Source organism: Salmo trutta, chromosome 35, assembly GCF_901001165.1.
Source record: "Salmo trutta chromosome 35, fSalTru1.1, whole genome shotgun sequence".
In the NCBI taxonomy this organism is placed as follows: Eukaryota; Metazoa; Chordata; class Actinopteri; order Salmoniformes; family Salmonidae; genus Salmo; species Salmo trutta.
In genome coordinates, this window is record NC_042991.1 from 32,566,493 (window position 1) to 32,585,417 (window position 18,925).

The window sequence follows — 18,925 nt, forward strand, 5'->3', positions numbered from 1 at the left end:
CGTACCTGTTTGTGTCTAGATCTACAACGCTGCTGTGTTTTTCACTTTCAACAGTTTCCCGTATGTGTCAAGAATGGTCCACCACCCAAAGGACATCCAGACAACTTGACACAACTGGGAAGTATTGGAGTCAACATTAGTCAGCATTCCTGTGGAATTCTTTGTAGAGTCCATTCCCCGACGTTCCTAATGTCTGGTATACTCAATATATACCAAATACCTTTACAAACGCAATCACAAACCCTCACCAATTCCAATCAAATTCCCTCTCTGTACAATACACAACACACTTGCTGAAAATCCCTTGTCTTGTGTATTATAGCGATGGAAATGTACATACAGTATGTTTTAGACTATGTTGTTAGATTTATGTTTATGCATTGCTTTTAAAGCATTTTATCAATATAAAATTAATTTCTTTGACAAAAGCCAGAGAGGACAATGGATGGTACTGTTCTTCACCCTCCCTCTCACATCCTCCCCTATCTGTAAGTTCTGTCATCTTCCTCCCCTATCTGTAAGTTCTGTCATCTTCCTCCCCTATCTGTATATTCTGTCATCTTCCTTCCTATCTGTATGTTCTGTCATCTTCCTCCCCTATCTGTACATTCTGTCATCTTCCTCCCCTATCTGTACATTCTGTCATCTTCCTCTCCTATCTGTGTGTTCTGTCATCTTCCTCCCCTATCTGTACATTCTGTCATCTTCCTCTCCTATCTGTATGTTCTGTCATCTTCCTCCCCTATCTGTGTGTTCTGTCATCTTCCTCCCCTATCTGTATGTTCTGTCATCTTTCTCCCCTATCTGTATATTCTGTCATCTTCCTCCCCTATCTGTATGTTCTGTCATCATCCTCCCCTATCTGTAAATTCTGTCATCTTCCTCCCCTATCTGTAAATTCTGTCATCTTCCTCCCCTATCTGTAAATTCTGTCATCTTCCTCCCCTATCTGTACGTTCTGTCATCTTCCTCCCCTATCTGTACGTTCTGTCATCTTCCTTCCTATCTGTATATTCTGTCATCTTCCTCCCCTATCCTTACATTCTGTCATCTTCCTCCCCTATCTGTATGTTCTGTCATCTTCCTCCCCTATCTGTACGTTCTGTCATCTTCCTCCCCTATCTGTACGTTCTGTCATCTTCCTCTCCTATCTGTATGTTCTGTCATATTCCTCCCCTATCTGTATGTTCTGTCATCTTCCTCCCCTATCTGTATGTTCTGTCATCTTCCTGCCCTATCTGTATGTTCTGTCATCTTCCTCCCCCACTGCTTGGGTTCTCCTACATAACTAATGTGAAGGGAGGTTGAAGGTTGCCCAGCAATGGAAGAGTTCTTCTCTTTAAGCCCAGTGATAGCATCCCTCTTGGCTTCTCCACCACACACACACACACACACACACACACACACACACACACACACACACACACACACACACACACACACACACACACACACACACACACACACACACACACACACTAAGCCTCTCTCTCAAATATACACATAACATTCAGATAGACATCACACACACTTTGCCCCCCCCACACACACATAGACACACACACATTCACACACACATTCAGTCTCTCTCTCAAATACACACATAACATTCAGATAGACATCACACACACTTTGCCACACACACACACAATATTTTGCCCCTCTCATATACACACACCGTCACACACAGTAGATAGACATGCAAGTAGTTCACACACACACACACACATACACACACACTCTCTCTCTCTCTAAATCCCAGTAGTATTACAGTTTTTCCCAATTGGTAACACACTTTCGCTGAAACTACATCTCAGGTACTCAAAACTCTAAACAGAAAATAGTTAGCCAATTTCCCCAAACCACACAGAGATCTTGCAAAATGAAGAACAGCAATCAAAATCATCTACTCCCTGCTCAAAATGAAACTCTGCTTACAAATGAAAAACACACATCAAATGAATCTAACTTAGTGACAACTGAGATCAGACTATGATATTCAAAACACTACTATCAGAACCTATTTCAGTGTAAAGACTAAGACTATGTTGTTATACTGTATGTTGTTTGTGTGTACTCAAACAAGAAATGAACACAAATGCAAACATTTTTGTTTTATGTTTATATATACTCAATACATGTCAAACAGAATACTCTAAGCACACATTCAGTAAAAATGCAAACATACAGTAAATATATTTTGCATTTGCAAAAGAAGAAAAATAGGCATATTTGTAATACTGTCTTGTATGTTAGATCAATTGTACGGAATAGATAAAGAAACTGTCAAAATACAGTAAAATCAAGTCAAGAAACAAATACTCCATTGCAAAAACAAAATCAGTAATGTCTGTTGTTTTGATCCGGCTACAGATTTTCATCAACACCACAGGCAATATTCTCCTTGGCCAGACAGCGGGGGAAATATCTTCTGGCATGATGCATCAACCCCTAACAGGACTCTGCTTGAATGTCACCACAGGCCTCCTCCATTGCCTGGAGAACGGCCATACAGTCATGGGGTTTGCGATCATACACCTTCCACCAACATGCTGAAAACAACTCCTCAATGGGGTTGAGAAATGGGGAATATGGTGGGAGATAGAGATTTGTAAACCTGGGATGGTCATGGAACCAATTGCGGACCTGAGCAGCCCGATGGAAACTCACGTTGTCCCAAATTAGAACATACATTTGCTGCTCAGGATCACCTGTCCCTCTCTGCTCTGGCTGAAAAAGATTGTCATGTAAGGTGTTCAGGAAATGAAGGAGATGGACAGTGTTGTATGGTCCAAGGGTGGGATGGCGGTGGAGAACCCCATTGTGGCTCATAGCTGGGCATATGGTGACATTTCCCCCGCTCTGGCTAGGTACAGTACCTCAATGATGGCATGTTGACCAATGATGTTCCTTTCTCCTCCTCAACTTTGCTAAATTGAATCCAGCCGCATCTATGAATCTGAGTTCCTGGGGGATGGGACTTGCATCCAACTCCATGATTCTCTGATATAACAGAAAATACTGTAATTGCTGTATAGTAAAGTTCACTGGCAACATCAATGAGTCTCTAATACTACTGCATTGCTTACTTGCACATATTCGTACCGTTTATCCTTCACTGTTTGGCAATTCCTTTCAAATGGGACTCTGTAGATTTGCTTCATCCGAAAATGGTGTTTCTTATGGATGCGGGCTATGATTGATAAGCTCACTCTGATGTTATGGAAGATGGCAGGGTTTTCAATAATCTGTTGTTGGATTTCCCACAGTCTTATGGCATTATTTTCAACTACCATTTGCACAATGACATCCTCCTGTTCACCTGTAAATAGACACGTTCTGTCACCACGTACACTACTGGTCAAAATTTTGGACACATCTACTCCTTCAAGGGTTTTTCTTTATATTTACAATTTTCTACATTGAAGAATAATAGAGAAGACATCAAAACTATGAAATAACACATATGGAATCATGTAGTAACCAAAAAAGTGTGAAACAAATCAAAATGTATTTAATATTTGAGATTCTTCAAAGTAGCCACCCTTTGCCTTGATGACAGCTTTGCACACTCTTGGCATTCTCTCAACCAGCTTCATGAGGTAGTTACCTGGAATGCATTTCAATGAAGAGGTGTGCCTTGTTAAACGTTCATTTGTCTAATTGTTTTCCTTCTTAATTAAGGCTAGGCGTCCCGAATTGGATTCAATTCAAATAAATAATAGCAATATTAAACATTTTTGAACATACAAGTATCTTATAAAAGAAAGGAGGACCAAGGCACTCTTCATATAATTGATTAAAATGCCTTTATTAGTATGGCATGTTCAATAGAAACAATGTTTTTAAAAAACCGACGCGTTTCGGCTGCATGGCCTTCATCAGGGTGTACAAAGAAATAATACAATGTTCTCTGTTTAACAGCTTTTCCAATTAACCCTAATTAGAAGGGGGAGTGGTTAAAATTGATTGGACACACCTAGTAAGCAATAGTATACACACTTTAAACTGAAATGCTGTAGCTATGTTATCATAAAAATGTAACTCCAAACTAGAAGTATCAGAACACTTAGAAAGGTAGTTCTAACCTTAAATATGTCTGGGCGAAGTGTCAAGAATAAGAAAGCAATACATTCCATAGTACACTAGAACACAGCAAAACATGAACAACAAGAGTCTAAACATAGCTGAGGGCAATTTCGTAACCTATTTCGTTTCTACAGGAATCTACATCTGAAGGCCTGGTATAAGCAAAACATCTCTCCAACTACAGACGCCAGTGTCTCAGGTCAGGCAGTTTCTGTTCCCTCAAAAACACCTTTTAAGCCCAAGTCCACCTTTTGTCCCATTGTCCAGAATGCCACACTAAATACATTTGCCAAGAAGGTGAATTTTGATGTGGAAAATCTGTTTAAGGGTAAAATTGACTCCAACCAATCACGACGTAACCTTTCTAAGATAGAGAGGGATGCAGTTGAATCATTGTCCAAAAATGAACGGGTTGTGGTTAAAAAAGCAGACAAAGGTGGCGCTACAGTAGTGTGGAGTAAAGACAAATATGTGACAGAAGCCTACCGTCAATTAGACAATGATGAATTCTACCAATCTCTTAGCTTCAACCCTACAGAGAACCTAAAAATTGAGTTGAAAGGGATCCTCACAGAAGCTAAGGAGAATGGCTACATTTCAGACAATGAGTTCAAATTTCTTTTCAATGGCAGTCCACGTATGGCTTCTTTTTACCTTCTTCCAAAAGTCCACAAAAATCTTGAAAATCCCCCAGGCAGGCCAGTCATTAGTGGTAATGAAAGTCTGACAGAACCCATCTCTAAGTACATTGATTACTTTATTAAGCCTTTTCTGACGTCACTCCCAGCCTATCTTCAAGATACCACAGATGTGTTGAACAAAATTAAGGAATTGAATAATATAGGTACAGCTTCCTTTTTAGTCACCATGGATGTGGAGTCTCTTTACACCACCATTGAACATGAACAAGGTTTGGCAGCTATGCACCATTTCTTGAGTACCCGACCTGAAACTGAGATGCCTCCTACAGAATTCATTGTCTCACTGACTGAATGGACTCTTAATCATAACATCTTTATCTTTCAGGACCGTATTTTTAAACAGGTCAAAGGATGTGCCATGGGAGCTTGCTATAGCCCTTCTATGCTGGTTTGTACTTAGGTAAATGGGAAAATGACTTCATTTTGGATCCTTCTAATAACCATTTCTTTGACCGGATTATATGGTGGGGACGCTATATTGATGATGTTTGCCTTTTTTGGTCCGGCTCAGAAGATGAACTTATTTCCTTCCACCAATACCTTAACAGCATTAACCCTAACATCAAACTAACTATGGAGTATAGCAAGGATAACATTCATTTTTTGGACCTCGACATCAGTAAAAATGACAAAGGTTGTTTGCACACATCAATCTTTAGGAAGCCTACAGATGGGAATGCCATTCTGAGAGCAGACAGCTTTCACCCCAAAAGGCTAAAAGAGAATATTCCATATGGCCAATTCCAAAGAGTCCGCAGAATTTGCGATCAGGAAACAGACTATGTTGTCAAATCTGCTGAATTGGAGAATCGTTTCTTGAATCGGGGCTACAGCGTCCAGGTCCTGAAAGATGCAGGTATAAGGGCTGGATTACTTGACAGAGAGAACTTGTTGCGAAGGGGAGTGCCTCGTGATGCATCAGAGAGAGTGTATTTTGTTACAAAATACAGCACTGAAGCAGAGAACATTAAAAGAATCATTAAAAATAATTGGGGAATCATCCAAAGTGATACGCTACTACGCCAAGTCTTTCCTGAGCCACCAGTCATAAGCTTTAAGAGATGTCCTACCCTAAAGGACAAATTAGTCCACAGTTATCTTCTGGGTGACTCTCAAAAAACTTGGCTTGGCCACAAACCCAAGGGCTCTTTTAAATGTAACCAGTGCAACCATTGCAGAAATATTGCACAGAAAAAGTATTTCGTTGATACAGCTTCCAAAATGGAGTATTACGTCAAGCATTTCATTAACTGCAAAACCACTCATGTCATCTATAGATTGGAATGTCCACAGTGCAAGGTGTTCTATATTGGACGGACAAAGAGACGCCTTCAAGATCGCCTAGCGGAACACAAGTACGCCATACGGGTAGGCAATGAAGACTACCCCATGGCAAGGCACTACAAGTCCTTACACCATGGCAACCCTGCCTCCCTACAAGCTATGGGTATTGATCATATCCCGGCCTCTATTAGAAAAGGGGACCGCCTTAAACAGTTAAACCAAATGGAAAGTTTTTGGATTTACAAACTACAGGCCACTAAATACCCGGGTTTGAATGAAGATATGGATTTCTCACCCTTCCTGTAGGGTTGTGATGGGTACATTTGCTGTCATCTAGTGGATATCTTTGCTCAATTGCCCTCAGCTATGTTTAGACTCTTGTTGTTCATGTTTTGCTGTGTTCTAGTGTACTATGGAATGTATTGCTTTCTTATTCTTGACACTTCGCCCAGACATATTTAAGGTTAGAACTACCTTTCTAAGTGTTCTGATACTTCTAGTTTGGAGTTACATTTTTATGATAACATAGCTACAGCATTTCACTTTAAAGTGTGTATACTATTGCTTACTAGGTGTGTCCAATCAATTTTAACCACTCCCCCTTCTAATTAGGGTTAATTGGAAAAGCTGTTAAACAGAGAACATTGTATTATTTCTTTGTACACCCTGATGAAGGCCATGCAGCCGAAACGCGTCGGTTTTTTAAAAACATTGTTTCTATTGAACATGCCATACTAATAAAGGCATTTTAATCAATTATATGAAGAGTGCCTTGGTCCTCCTTTCTTTTTGAAGACCAACTCAACCCTTTTACCAAAGAGCACCTTCTGTCTACCAACATTTACTATTGTGTACCTTAGTAGCGCTTCCCTTCCTCCTCTTTATACAAGTATCTTATATCGTTTAATAGCTTAAATTATTGTTAATCTAACTGCATTGTCCGAATTACATTAGGCTTTACAGCAAAAGCATACCATGCGATTGTTTGAGGCCGGCGCTGCACATCAACATATTTTTCAACCAGCACAGGCTTCATACATTTTTCATTAATTTCTTTATTTCACCTTTGTTTAACCAGGTAGGCTAGTTGAGAACAAGTTCTCATTTGCAACTGCAACCTGGCCAAGATAAAGCAAAGCAGTTCGACACATACAACAACACAGAGTTACACATGGAATAAACAAACATACAATCAATAATACAGTAGAAAAATCTAAATACAGCATGTGAGCAAATGAGGTAGGATAAGAGAGGTAAGGCAATAAATAGGCTATGGTGGCAAATTAATTACAATATAGCAATTAAACACTGGAATGGTAGGATGTGCAGAAGATGAATGTGCAAGTTGAGATACTGGGGTGCAAAGGAGCAAGATAAATAAATAAATACAGTATGGGGATGAGGAAGATTGGATGGGCTATTTACAGATGAGCTATGTACAGGTGCAGTGATCTGTGAGCTGCTCTGACAGCTGGTGCTTAAAGCTAGAGAGGGAGGTAAGAGTCTCCAGCTTCAGAGATTTTTGCAGTTCGTTCCAGTCATTGGCAGCAGAGAACTGGAAGGAGAGGTGGCCAAAGGAAGAATCGGCTTTGGGGGTGACCAGTGAGATATACCTGCTGGAGCGCGTGCTACGGGTGGGTGCTGCTATGGTGACCAGTAAACTGAGATAAGGCGGGGCTTTACCTAGCAGAGACTTGTAGATGACCTGGAGCCAGTGGGTTTGGCGACGAGTATGAAGCGAGGGCCAGCCAACGAGAGCATACAGGTCGCAGTGATGGGTAGTATATGGGGCTTTGGTGACAAAACAGATGGCACTTTGATGGACTGCATCCAATTTGTTGAGTAGAGTGTTGGAGGCTATTTTGTAAATGAATGAATGAATGAATGAAGTCGAGGATCGGTAGGATAGGCAGTTTTACGAGGGTATGTTTGGCAGCATGAGTGAAGGATCCTTTGTTGCGAAATAGGAAGCCGATTCTAGATTTAGTTTTGGATTGGAGATGTTTGATGTGAGTCTGGAAGGAGAGTTTACAGTTTAACCAGACACCTAGGTATTTGTAGTTGTCCACATATTCTAAGTCAGAACCGTCCAGAGTAGTGATGCTGGACGGGTGGGCAGGTGTGGGCAGCGTTCGGATGAAGAGCATGCATTTAGTTTTACTTGCATTTAAGAGCAGTTGGAGGCCACGGAAGGAGAGTTGTATGGCATTGAAGCTCATCTGGAGGTTAGTTAAAACCTCTAGGGGCTAGGGGGCAGTATTTTCTTGGCCGGATGAAAAACGTACCCAATTTAAACAGGTTACTACTCTGGCCCAGAAAATTGAATATGCATATTATTAGTAGATTTGAATAGAGAACACTCTGAAGTTTCTAAAACTGTTTGAATGGTGTCTGTGAGTATAACAGAACTCATATGGCAGGCAAGAAACCTGAGAAAAATTGAATCAGGAAGTGGGAGAATTTAGAAATGTAGTTTTTGTTTAGAATCCCTTGGAAAACTACAGTGACATAGTATTTACGCTACACCTCCTAACTCTTCCATTGACTGTCAACAATCTTTAGGAACAGGTTTCAACCATCATCTGTTACCGGGCAGATCATTTTGGCTCAGTCAATCACAGGCCAGTCTGAGGAGAGGTGTCTTATGATGCGCGTGCACGTGAGGTCATCGTCTTTTTATTTTTCCTCTGGGATGAATAGCTATTGCCCGGTTGTAAAATTATCGCAATTTTATGTTAAAAAATACCCTAAAGGATTGATTGTAAACATCGTTTGACGTGTTTCTACAAACGGTAATGGAACTTTGAACATTTCGTCTATGGATTTGCGTCTACGCCACATGGCATTGTAAAGTGTTGTGGATGGGTCAACAAAACGGACGTATTTGGACATAAATGATGGACTTTGCAGAACAAATGAACGTTTCTTGTGGAAGTGGGTGCCCATCCAAGTGCATTCCGCCGAAGATCAGCAAAGGTAAGTAAATATTTCGAACATATTGTTAGAGATTTGTCGACGCCATGGTTGTAGGCTAACTGTATAGCTTAGCATTGAAGGCTAAGTTCTGTACTCAGAATATTGAACAATGTGCTTTTTCCGTAACGTTATCTTGACATCTGACAAAGTGGTTGCATAAAGGAGTAGATTATCTCTAATTCTTTAAATAATTGTTATAATTGTTATAATTTTTCAACCTTTATGAGTTCTTCCGTAAATTAAATGTGCCTATTCACCGGAAGTTATGGGGAGAAAATACGCCACGCGCCATTGTAGAAATTGGGTTTTTGGATATAAATATAAACTTGATCGAACAAAAAATGCATGTATTGTCTAACATGATGTCCTAGGAGTGTCATCTGATGAAGATTGTCAAAGGTTAGTGCTTAATTTTAGCTGTATATCTGGTTTTGTGATGGCTATCATGCTTGGAAAATTGCTTTTTTTTTCTTTGCTGAGGTGCTACGCTAAAATAATCTAATGTTTTTCTTTCACCGTAAAGCCTTTTTGAAATAAGACAATGTGACTGGATTAATGAGTTAAGTATCTTTAAAATGCCGTATAATACTTTAATTTTAATTTCGAGATTATTTTGTTTTGAAAATCACGCCGTGCTATCTCACTGGTTGTTGTCCAACCAATCCCATTAGCGGGATTGTAGCCTCAAGAGGTTTTAACACAGTGTCCAAAGAAGGGCCAGATGTATACAGAATGGTGTCGTCTGCGCAGAGGTGGATCAAAGAATCCCCAGTAGCGATAGCGACATCATTGATGTATACAGAGAAGAGAGTCGGCCCGAGAACTGAACCCTGTGGCACCCCCATAGAGACTGCCAGAGGTCCGGACAACAGGCCCTCCGATTTGACATACTGAACTCTATTGGAGACGTAGTTGGTGAACCAAGCGAGGCAATCATTGAGAGACCAAGGCTGTTGAGTCTGCCGATAAGAATGTTGTGATTGACAGAGTCGAAAGCCTTAGACAGCTCGATGAATACGGCTGCACGGTAATGTCTCTTATTGATGGCGGCTATGATGTCGTTTATGACCTTGAGCGTGGCTGAGGTGCACCCATGACCAGCTCTGAAACCAGATTGCATAGCGGAGAAGGTATGGTGAGATTCGAAATGGTTGGTAATCTGTTTGTTAACTTGGCTTTCAAAGAGCTTAGAAAGGCAGGGTAGAATAGATTTAGGTCTGTAGCAGTTTGGGTCTAGAGTGTCTCCCCCTTTGAAGAGGGGGATGACTGCAGAAGCTTTCCAATCTATGGGAATCTCAGACGATATGAAAGAGAGGTTGAACAGGCTAGTAATAGGAGTTGCAATAATTTCGGCAGATACTTTTAGAAAGCTGATTTGTAGGGGTCCAGATTTTTCTGGATTTCAGTGAAGGAGAAATGGGGGAGGTTTGGGCGAGTTGCTGTGGGGAGCGCAGGGCTGTTGACCGGGGTAGGGGTAGCCAGGTGGAAAGCATGGCCAGCCGTAGAAAAATGCTTCTTGAAATTCTCAATTATTGTGGATTTATCGGTAGTGACAGTGTTTCCTAGCCTCAGTGCAGTGGGCAGCTGGGAGGAGGTGCTCTTATTCTCCATGGACTTTACAGTGTCCCAGAACTTTTTTGAGTTTGTACTGCAGGATGCAAATTTCTGTTTGAAAAAGCTAGCCTTGGCTTTCCTAACTGCCTGTGTATGTTGGTTCCTAACTTCCCTGAGAAGTTGCATATCACGGGGGCTATTCGATGCTAATGCAGAATGACACTGGATGTTTTTGTGCTGGTCAAGGGCAGACAGGTCTGGAGTGAACTAAGGGCTATATCTATTCCTAGTTCTACATTGTTTGAATGGAGCATGCTTATTTAAGATGGTGAGGAAGGCACTTTTAAAGAATAACCAGGCATCCTCTACTGACGGGATGAGGTCAATATCATATGTCATTCCAGGATACTCCCGGCCAGGTCGATAGAAAGGCCTGTTCGCTGAAGTGTTTTAGGGAGCGTTTGACAGTGATGAGGGGTGGTCGTTTGACCGCAGACCCATTACGGACGCAGGCAATGAGGCAGTGATCGCTGAGATCTTGGTTGAAAACAGCAGAGGTGTATTTGGAGGGCGAGTTAGTTAGGATGATATCATGAGGGTGCACATGTTTACGGATTTGGGGTTGTACCTGGTAGGTTCATTGATCATTTGTGTGAGATTGAGGGCATCAAGCTTAGATTGTAGGATGGCCGGGGTGTTAAGCATGTCCCAGTTTAGGTCACCTAGCAGCACGAGCTCTGAAGATAGATGGGGGGCAATCAATTCACATATGGTGTCCAGGGCACAGCTGGGGGCAGAGGGTGGTCTATAGCAAGCGGCAACGGTGAGAGACTTGTTTCTGGAAAGGTGAATTTTTAGAAGTAGAAGCTCAAATTGTTTGGGCACAGACCTGGATAGTAAGACAGAACTCTGCAGGCTATCTCTGCAGTAGATTGCAACTCCGCCCCCTTTGGCAGTTCTATGTTGGCGGAAAATGTTATAGTTAGGGATGGAAATTTCAGGGGTTTTGGTGGTCTTCCTAAGCCAGGATTCAGACACGGCTAAGACATCTGGGTTGGCAGAATGTGCTAAAGCAGTAAATAAAGAAAACTTAGGGAGTAGGATTCTAATGTTAACATGCATGAAACCAAGGCTTTTACGTTTACAGAAGTCAAAGAATGAGAGCACCTGGGGAGTAGGAGTGGAGCTAGGCACTGCAGGTCCTGGATTAACCTCTACATCACCAGAGGAACAGAGGAGAAGTAGGATAAGGGTACGGCTAAAGGCTATAAGAACTGGCCGTCTAGCACGTTCGGAACAGAGAGTAAAGGGAGCAGGTTTCTGGGCATGATAGCATAGATTCAAGGCATAATGTACAGACAAAGGTATGGTAGGAAGACAGTACATTGGAGGTAAACCTATGCATTGAGTAATGATGAGAGAGATATAGTCTCTAGAGACGTTTAAACCAGGTGATGTCATCGCATATGTGGGAGGTGGAACAACATGGTTGGTTAAGGCATATTGAGCAGCGATTAAATAAATCACTTACTTTTGATAATCTTCCTCTGTTTACAATCCCAAGGGTCCCAGCTACAACATGAATGGTCGTTTTGTTAGATAAAATCCTTCTTTATATCCTAAAAAGTCTGTTTAGTTTGCGCCATCGATTTCAGTAATCCACTCGTTCAAAATGCAAACAAAGGAGTCCAAAAAGCTACCGCTAAACTTTCTTCAAACAAGTCAAACTAGGTTTCTATTTAATCCTCAGGTATCCTAAAATGTTAATAAACTATAATATTTCATACAGAAAGAAGTATGTTCAATAGAAGTTAAATTAGTAGGTGCGCCACCTCTTCGGCGCGTGCCGACAGACTGATTTTCCACTGGGACTCTTTGTACCAAAACTCAAAATTCTTCCTCATTTTTGAACAAACAAGCCTGGAGCAATGAACAAAGACTGTTGACATCTAGTGGAAGCCATAGGAATTGCAATCTGGGAACTGGAATTACATAGGACCCATAGCTTTCCATTATAAGAACCTGGGACCTCAAAAAAGAAATTCTGGTTGGTTTTTCTTTGGATTTCACCTGCCATATCAATTGTGTTATAGACTCATACATTATTTTAACATTTCTACAAACTTCAAAGTGTTTTCTACCTAATGCGCCAAATTATATGCATATCCTGGCTTCTGGGCCTGAGTAACAGGCAGTTTACTTTGGGCACGTCAGTCAGGCAGGAAATTCAGAAAAATAGACCCTATCCCTTTAATGCATTTGAGCCAATCAGTTGTGTTGTGACAAGGTAGAGGTGGTACACAGAAGATAGCCCTATTTGGTAAAAGACAAAGTCCATATTATGGTAAGAACAGCTCAAATAAGCAAAGAGAAACGACAGTCCATCATCACTTTAAGACATGAAGGTCAGTCAGTACGGAAAATTTCAAGAACTTTGAAAGTTTCTTCAAGTGCAGTTGCAAAAACCATCAAGCGCTATGATGATACTGGCTCTCATGAGAATCACCACAGGAAAAGAAGACAGAGTTAACGCTGCTGCAGAGGATAAGTTCATTAGAGTTAACTGCACCTCAGATTGCAGCCCAAATAAATTCTTCACAGAGTTCAAGTAACAGACACATCTCAACTGTTCAGAGGAGACTGTGAATCAGACCTTCATGGTCAAATTGCTGCAAAGAAACCACTACTAAAGGACACCAATAAGAAGAAGAGACTTAATTGGACCAAGAAACGCAAGCAATGGACATTAGACTGGTGGAAATGTTTCCTTTGGTCTGAAGTCCAAATTGGAGATTTTTGGATCCAACCGCCGTGTCTTTGTGAGACGCGGTGTAGGTGAACAGATGGTCTCCGCATGTGTATTTCCCACCGTAAAGCATGGAGGAGGAGGTGTGATGGTGTGGGGGTGCTTTGCTGTTGACACTGTCTGTGGCTACCATAGCATTCTGCAGCGATATACCATCCCATCTGGGCTTAGTGGGACTATCATATGTTTTTCAACAGGACAATGACCCAAAACACACCTCAGGGCTATTTTACCAAGAAGGAGAGTGATGGAGTGCTGCATCAGATGGCCTGGCCTCCACAATCCCCCAACCTCAACCAAATTGAGATGGTTTGGGATGAGTTGTACCGCAGAGCGAAGGAAAAGCAGCCAATAATTGCTCAGCATATCGGGGAACTCCTTCAAGACTGTTGGAAAATAATTCCAGTTCAAGCTGGTTGAGAGAATGTCAAGAGTGTGCAAAGCTGTCATCAAGGCAACAGGTGGCTGTTTGAAGAATCTCAAATATAAAACATCTTTTGATTTGTTTAACAATTTCTTGGTTACTACATGATTCCAAATGTGTTATTTCATCGTTTTGATGTCTTCATTATTAGTCTACAATGTAGAAAATAGTAAAAATAAAGAAAAACCCTTGAAGGAGTAGGTGTGTCCAAACTTTTGACCAGTGGTGCATGTGGTGGTCATCTTAAAGTTCTACAAAAACAAAATAGCCTGCACTACATTAAACACTACAGTAATACAGTATACAAGGTAAACATGTTACAAAGTAGCATAGCTCCCAATGTCATACATACATTAATATATCAAACATTTACTTTGTTTCCCCTACAGTATGTATTGGAATCTACAGTCTTTACTGTGCTTTATGTTGTACTACTGTCAAGTAGTAAAAGTAGTAGATAGGTTCAATGTCTGCATTTTGGAACGTCTGGATGATGGATGCTACAGTGAAGCGGCTCAGATTGGGCTGCACTCTCTGCCCAGCCTCTCTCAAGGTCAAACCGGGGTTGACCACATGGTCCACTATTGTCGCCCGAATTTCATCTGAGATTACTCTCCTTGTTCTTGGTCTTCCTCCACCTCCACCTCTACCTCCACCTCCACCTCTACCCCCACCTCCACCACCACCTCTACCTCCACCTTTACCTCTACCCCCACCTCCACTTCTACCTCCACCTCCACTTCTATCTTCACCTCCACTTCTACCCCCACCTCCACCTCCACCTCCACCTCTACCTCCACGTCCACTTCTACCCCCACCTACACCTCCACTTCTACCCCCACCTCCACCTCTACCTCTACCAACACCTCCACCTCCACCCCCACTTCTATCTTCACCTCCACTTCTACCCCCACCTACACCTCCACCTCTACCAACACCTCCACCTCTACCTCTACCTCCATCTCTACCTCGTCCTTCACCACCACCTCTACCTCTACCCCCACCTACACCTCCACCTCTACCACCACCTCTACCTCTACCTCCACCTTCACTTCTACCCCCACCTACACCTCCACCTCTACCTCTACCAACACCTCCACCTCTACCTCTACCTCCATCTCTACCTCCATCTCTACCTCGTCCTTCACCACCACCTCTACCACCACCTCTACCCCCACCTACACCTCCACCTCTACCACCACCTCTACCTCTACCTCCACCTCCACTTCTACCCCCACCTCTACCTCTACCCCCACCTACACCTCCACCTCTACCTCTACAACCACCTCCACCTCTACTTCTACCTCCACCTCTACTTCTACCTCCACCTCCACCTCTACCTTCACCACCACCTCTACCTCTACCCCCACCTCCACCTCCACCTCTACCTTCACCACCACCTCTACCTCTACCCCCTATCCACCTCCACCTCTACCTTCACCACCACCTCTACCTCTACCCCCTATCCACCTCCACCTCTACCTTCACCACCACCTCTACCTCTACCCCCACCTACGCCTCCACCTCTACCTCTACCAACACCTCCACCTCTACCTCCACCTCCACTTCTACCCCCACCTACACCTCCACCTCTACCTCTACCAACACCTCCACCTCTACCTCCACTTCTACCCCCACCTACACCTCCACCTCTACCTCTACCACTACCTCCACCTCTACTTCTACCTCCACCTCTACCTCGTCCTTCACCACCACCTCTACCTCCACCTCCACCTCCATTGCTTCCATTGTTCACCAAACAACTGAACATTTACGCAATTAGTGTTTGCACATATGAAGAGAGAAAATTATCAATTGGTAATTGAGCTAAGCTTGTTGAATTGTGCTGCTTTTCATTTGCACACTGTCACGACTTCAGTCGAAGTCGGTTCCTCTCCTTGTTCAGGCGGCGCTCGGCGGTCAGCGTCGCCGGTCTACTAGCCATCGCCGATCCACTTTTTATTTTCCATTTGTTTTGTCTTTGTTTCTACACACCTGTTTTTCATTCCCCTAATTATTGTTCATGTATTTAACCCTCTGTTTCCCCCATGGTGTTGTGCGGGTTTGTTTTATGTCATGTTCGGTAATATTGGTGACTGGTTATTTCGACGGGTGCTGTTTTTTGCCCATGCGTAAAAGTTGATGTTCGTGTGTTTGGGCAAGTGTAGTGTTTTACCTTGCACCATTCATTATTTTGAGTAAAGTTACGTTGTTCCCAATTCTCTGCTCTGCTGTGCCTGACTGCATACACCAGCTACACCCACCATTATGACACACACAATATATTTTAGTTGTGAAGGTAAAGGTAGAGAATTGTGTGTTGTCTTTTGCTAAATGTTTGTTATAGAATTGCAATCCGAGTGTAAGCAAAATATGTGCCAGTAGTATTGCAGATTTGGTGAATGGTTCTACTAAATGAGTTACAGGTTCGGGTCATTGTGCCTCATGGGCCAGTTTTAGTGTGTAAACAATTGGGAAAAACGATATAAATATACTCCAGTGGTTTCCTGGCAAGGTCACAGGGCTAGAGAGGCCAGCAGCCCATCCTGTGTGTTGAAGTCTGAGTCCCCCACTGTTGTTGCCAGACTAGAACCTCACACATAAGCACCCACACTCTCTTTCTCACACAGACACACACACACGCACGCACACTCTCTCTCTCTCTCACACACACACACACACACACACACACACACACACACACACACACACACACACACACACACACACACACACACACACACACACACACACACACACACACACACACACACACACACACACAGCCATAATCCCTCCTGTCTGTAGTATGTGACAGGCTGCCCATGGCTTTACAGATCAAAGCATCTAGCCTCCCACCAGACTACAAGTGTCCACCCAGCCTCCCACCAGACAACCAGTATCCATCCAGCCTCCCACCAGACAACCAGTGTTCACCCAGCCTCCCACCAGACAACCAGTGTCCATCCAGGCTCCCACCAGACAACCAGTGTCCATCCAGCCTCCCACCAGACAACCAGTGTCCATCCAGCCTCCCACCAGACAACCAGTGTCCATTCAGCCTCCCACCAGACAACCAGTGTCCATCCAGCCTCCCACCAGACAACCAGTGTCCATCCAGCCTCCCACCAGACAACCAGTGTCCATCCAGCCTCCCACCAGACAACCAGTGTCCATCCAGCCTCCCACCAGACAACCAGTGTCCATTCAGCCTCCCACCAGACAACCAGTGTCCATTCAGCCTCCCACCAGACAACCAGTGTCCATCCAGCCTCCCACCAGACAACCAGTGTCCATCCAGCCTCCCACCATACAACCAGTGTCCATCCAGCCTCCCACCAGACAACCAGTGTCCATCCAGCCTCCCACCAGACAACCAGTGTCCATTCAGCCTTCCACTATCTCTATGACCAGTGACCACTAGACAGGCTGTCTCTATGACCAGTGACCACTAGACAGGCTGTCTCTATGACCAGTGACCACTAGACAGGCTGTCTCTATGACCAGTGACCACTACACAGGCTGTCTCTATGACCAGTGACCACTAGACAGGCTGTCTCTATGACCAGTGACCACTAGACAGGCTGTCTCTATGACCAGTGACCACTACACAGGCTGTCTCTATGATCAGTGACCACTAGACAGGCTGTCTCTATGACCAGTGACCACTACACAGGCTGTCTCTATGACCAGTGACCACTAGACAGGCTGTCTCTATGACCAGTGACCACTACACAGGCTGTCTCTATGACCAGTGACCACTAGACAGGCTGTCTCTATGACCAGTGACCACTAGACAGGCTGTCTCTATGACCAGTGACCACTACACAGGCTGTCTCTATGACCAGTGACCACTACACAGGCTGTCTCTATGACCAGTGACCACTACACAGGCTGTCTCTATGACCAGTGACCACTAGACAGGCTGTCTCTATGACCAGTGACCACTAGACAGGCTGTCTCTATGACCAGTGACCACTAGACAGGCTGTCTCTATGACCAGTGACCACTAGACAGGCTGTCTCTATGACCAGTGACCACTAGACAGGCTGTCTCTATGACCAGTGACCACTACACAGGCTGTCTCTATGACCAGTGACCACTAGACAGGCTGTCTCTATGACCAGTGACCACTAGACAGGCTGTCTCTATGACCAGTGACCACTAGACAGGCTGTCTCTATGACCAGTGACCACTACACAGGCTGTCTCTATGACCAGTGACCACTAGACAGGCTGTCTCTATGACCAGTGACCACTAGACAGGCTGTCTCTATGACCAGTGACCACTACACGGGCTGTCTCTATGACCAGTGACCACTAGACAGGCTGTCTCTATGACCAGTGACCACTACACAGGCTGTCTCTATGACCAGTGACCACTAGACAGGCTGTCTCTATGACCAGTGACCACTAGACAGGCTGTCTCTATGACCAGTGACCACTACACAGGCTGTCTCTATGACCAGTGACCACTAGACAGGCTGTCTCTATGACCAGTGACCACTACACAGGCTGTCTCTATGACCAGTGACCACTACACAGGCTGTCTCTATGACCATTGACCACTAGACAGGCTGTCTCTATGACCAGTGACCACTACACAGGCTGTCTCTATGACCAGTGACCACTACACAGGCTGTCTCTATGACCAGTGACCACTACACAGGCTGTCTCTATGACCAGTGACCACTACACAGGCTGTCTCTATGACCAGTGACCACTAGACAGGCTGTCTCTATGACCAGTGACCACTACACAGGCTGTCTCTATGACCAGTGACCACTACACAGGCTGTCTCTATGATCAGTGACCACTAGACAGACTGTCTCTATGACCAGTGACCACTAGACAGGCTGTCTCTATGACCAGTGACCACTAGACAGGCTGTCTCTATGACCAGTGACCACTAGACAGGCTGTCTCTATGACCAGTGACCACTAGACAGGCTGTTTCTATGACCAGTGATCACTAGACAGGCTGTCTCTATGACCAGTGACCACTACACAGGCTGTCTCTATGACCAGTGATCACTAGACAGGCTGTCTCTATGACCAGTGACCACTAGACAGGCTGTCTCTATGACCAGTGA

General features: G+C 43.7%; 1 protein-coding gene across 1 annotated transcript; it reads left to right on the forward strand.

Annotated features, from left to right (window-relative positions):
* The first annotated feature begins 2,802 nt into the window (after nt 1-2,802).
* LOC115174425 (non-classical arabinogalactan protein 31-like) lies at nt 2,803-17,258 on the forward strand. Its single transcript, XM_029732930.1, has 2 exons — nt 2,803-2,870; nt 16,727-17,258. Exons 1-2 carry the CDS (start codon nt 2,803-2,805, stop codon nt 17,256-17,258), a joined length of 600 nt encoding a protein of 199 aa, XP_029588790.1.
* The last annotated feature ends 1,667 nt before the right edge of the window (nt 17,259-18,925 follow it).

Coding starts and splice junctions, on each gene's coding strand:
- LOC115174425 (XM_029732930.1), top strand. CDS start 2,803: ATGGCGGTGGAGAACCCCATTGTGGCTCATAGCTGGGCATATGGTGAC. Junction 2,871..16,726: donor ATTTCCCCCGCTCTGGCTAG/GTACAGTACCTC, acceptor GCCTCCCACCAG/ACAACCAGTATCCATCCAGC.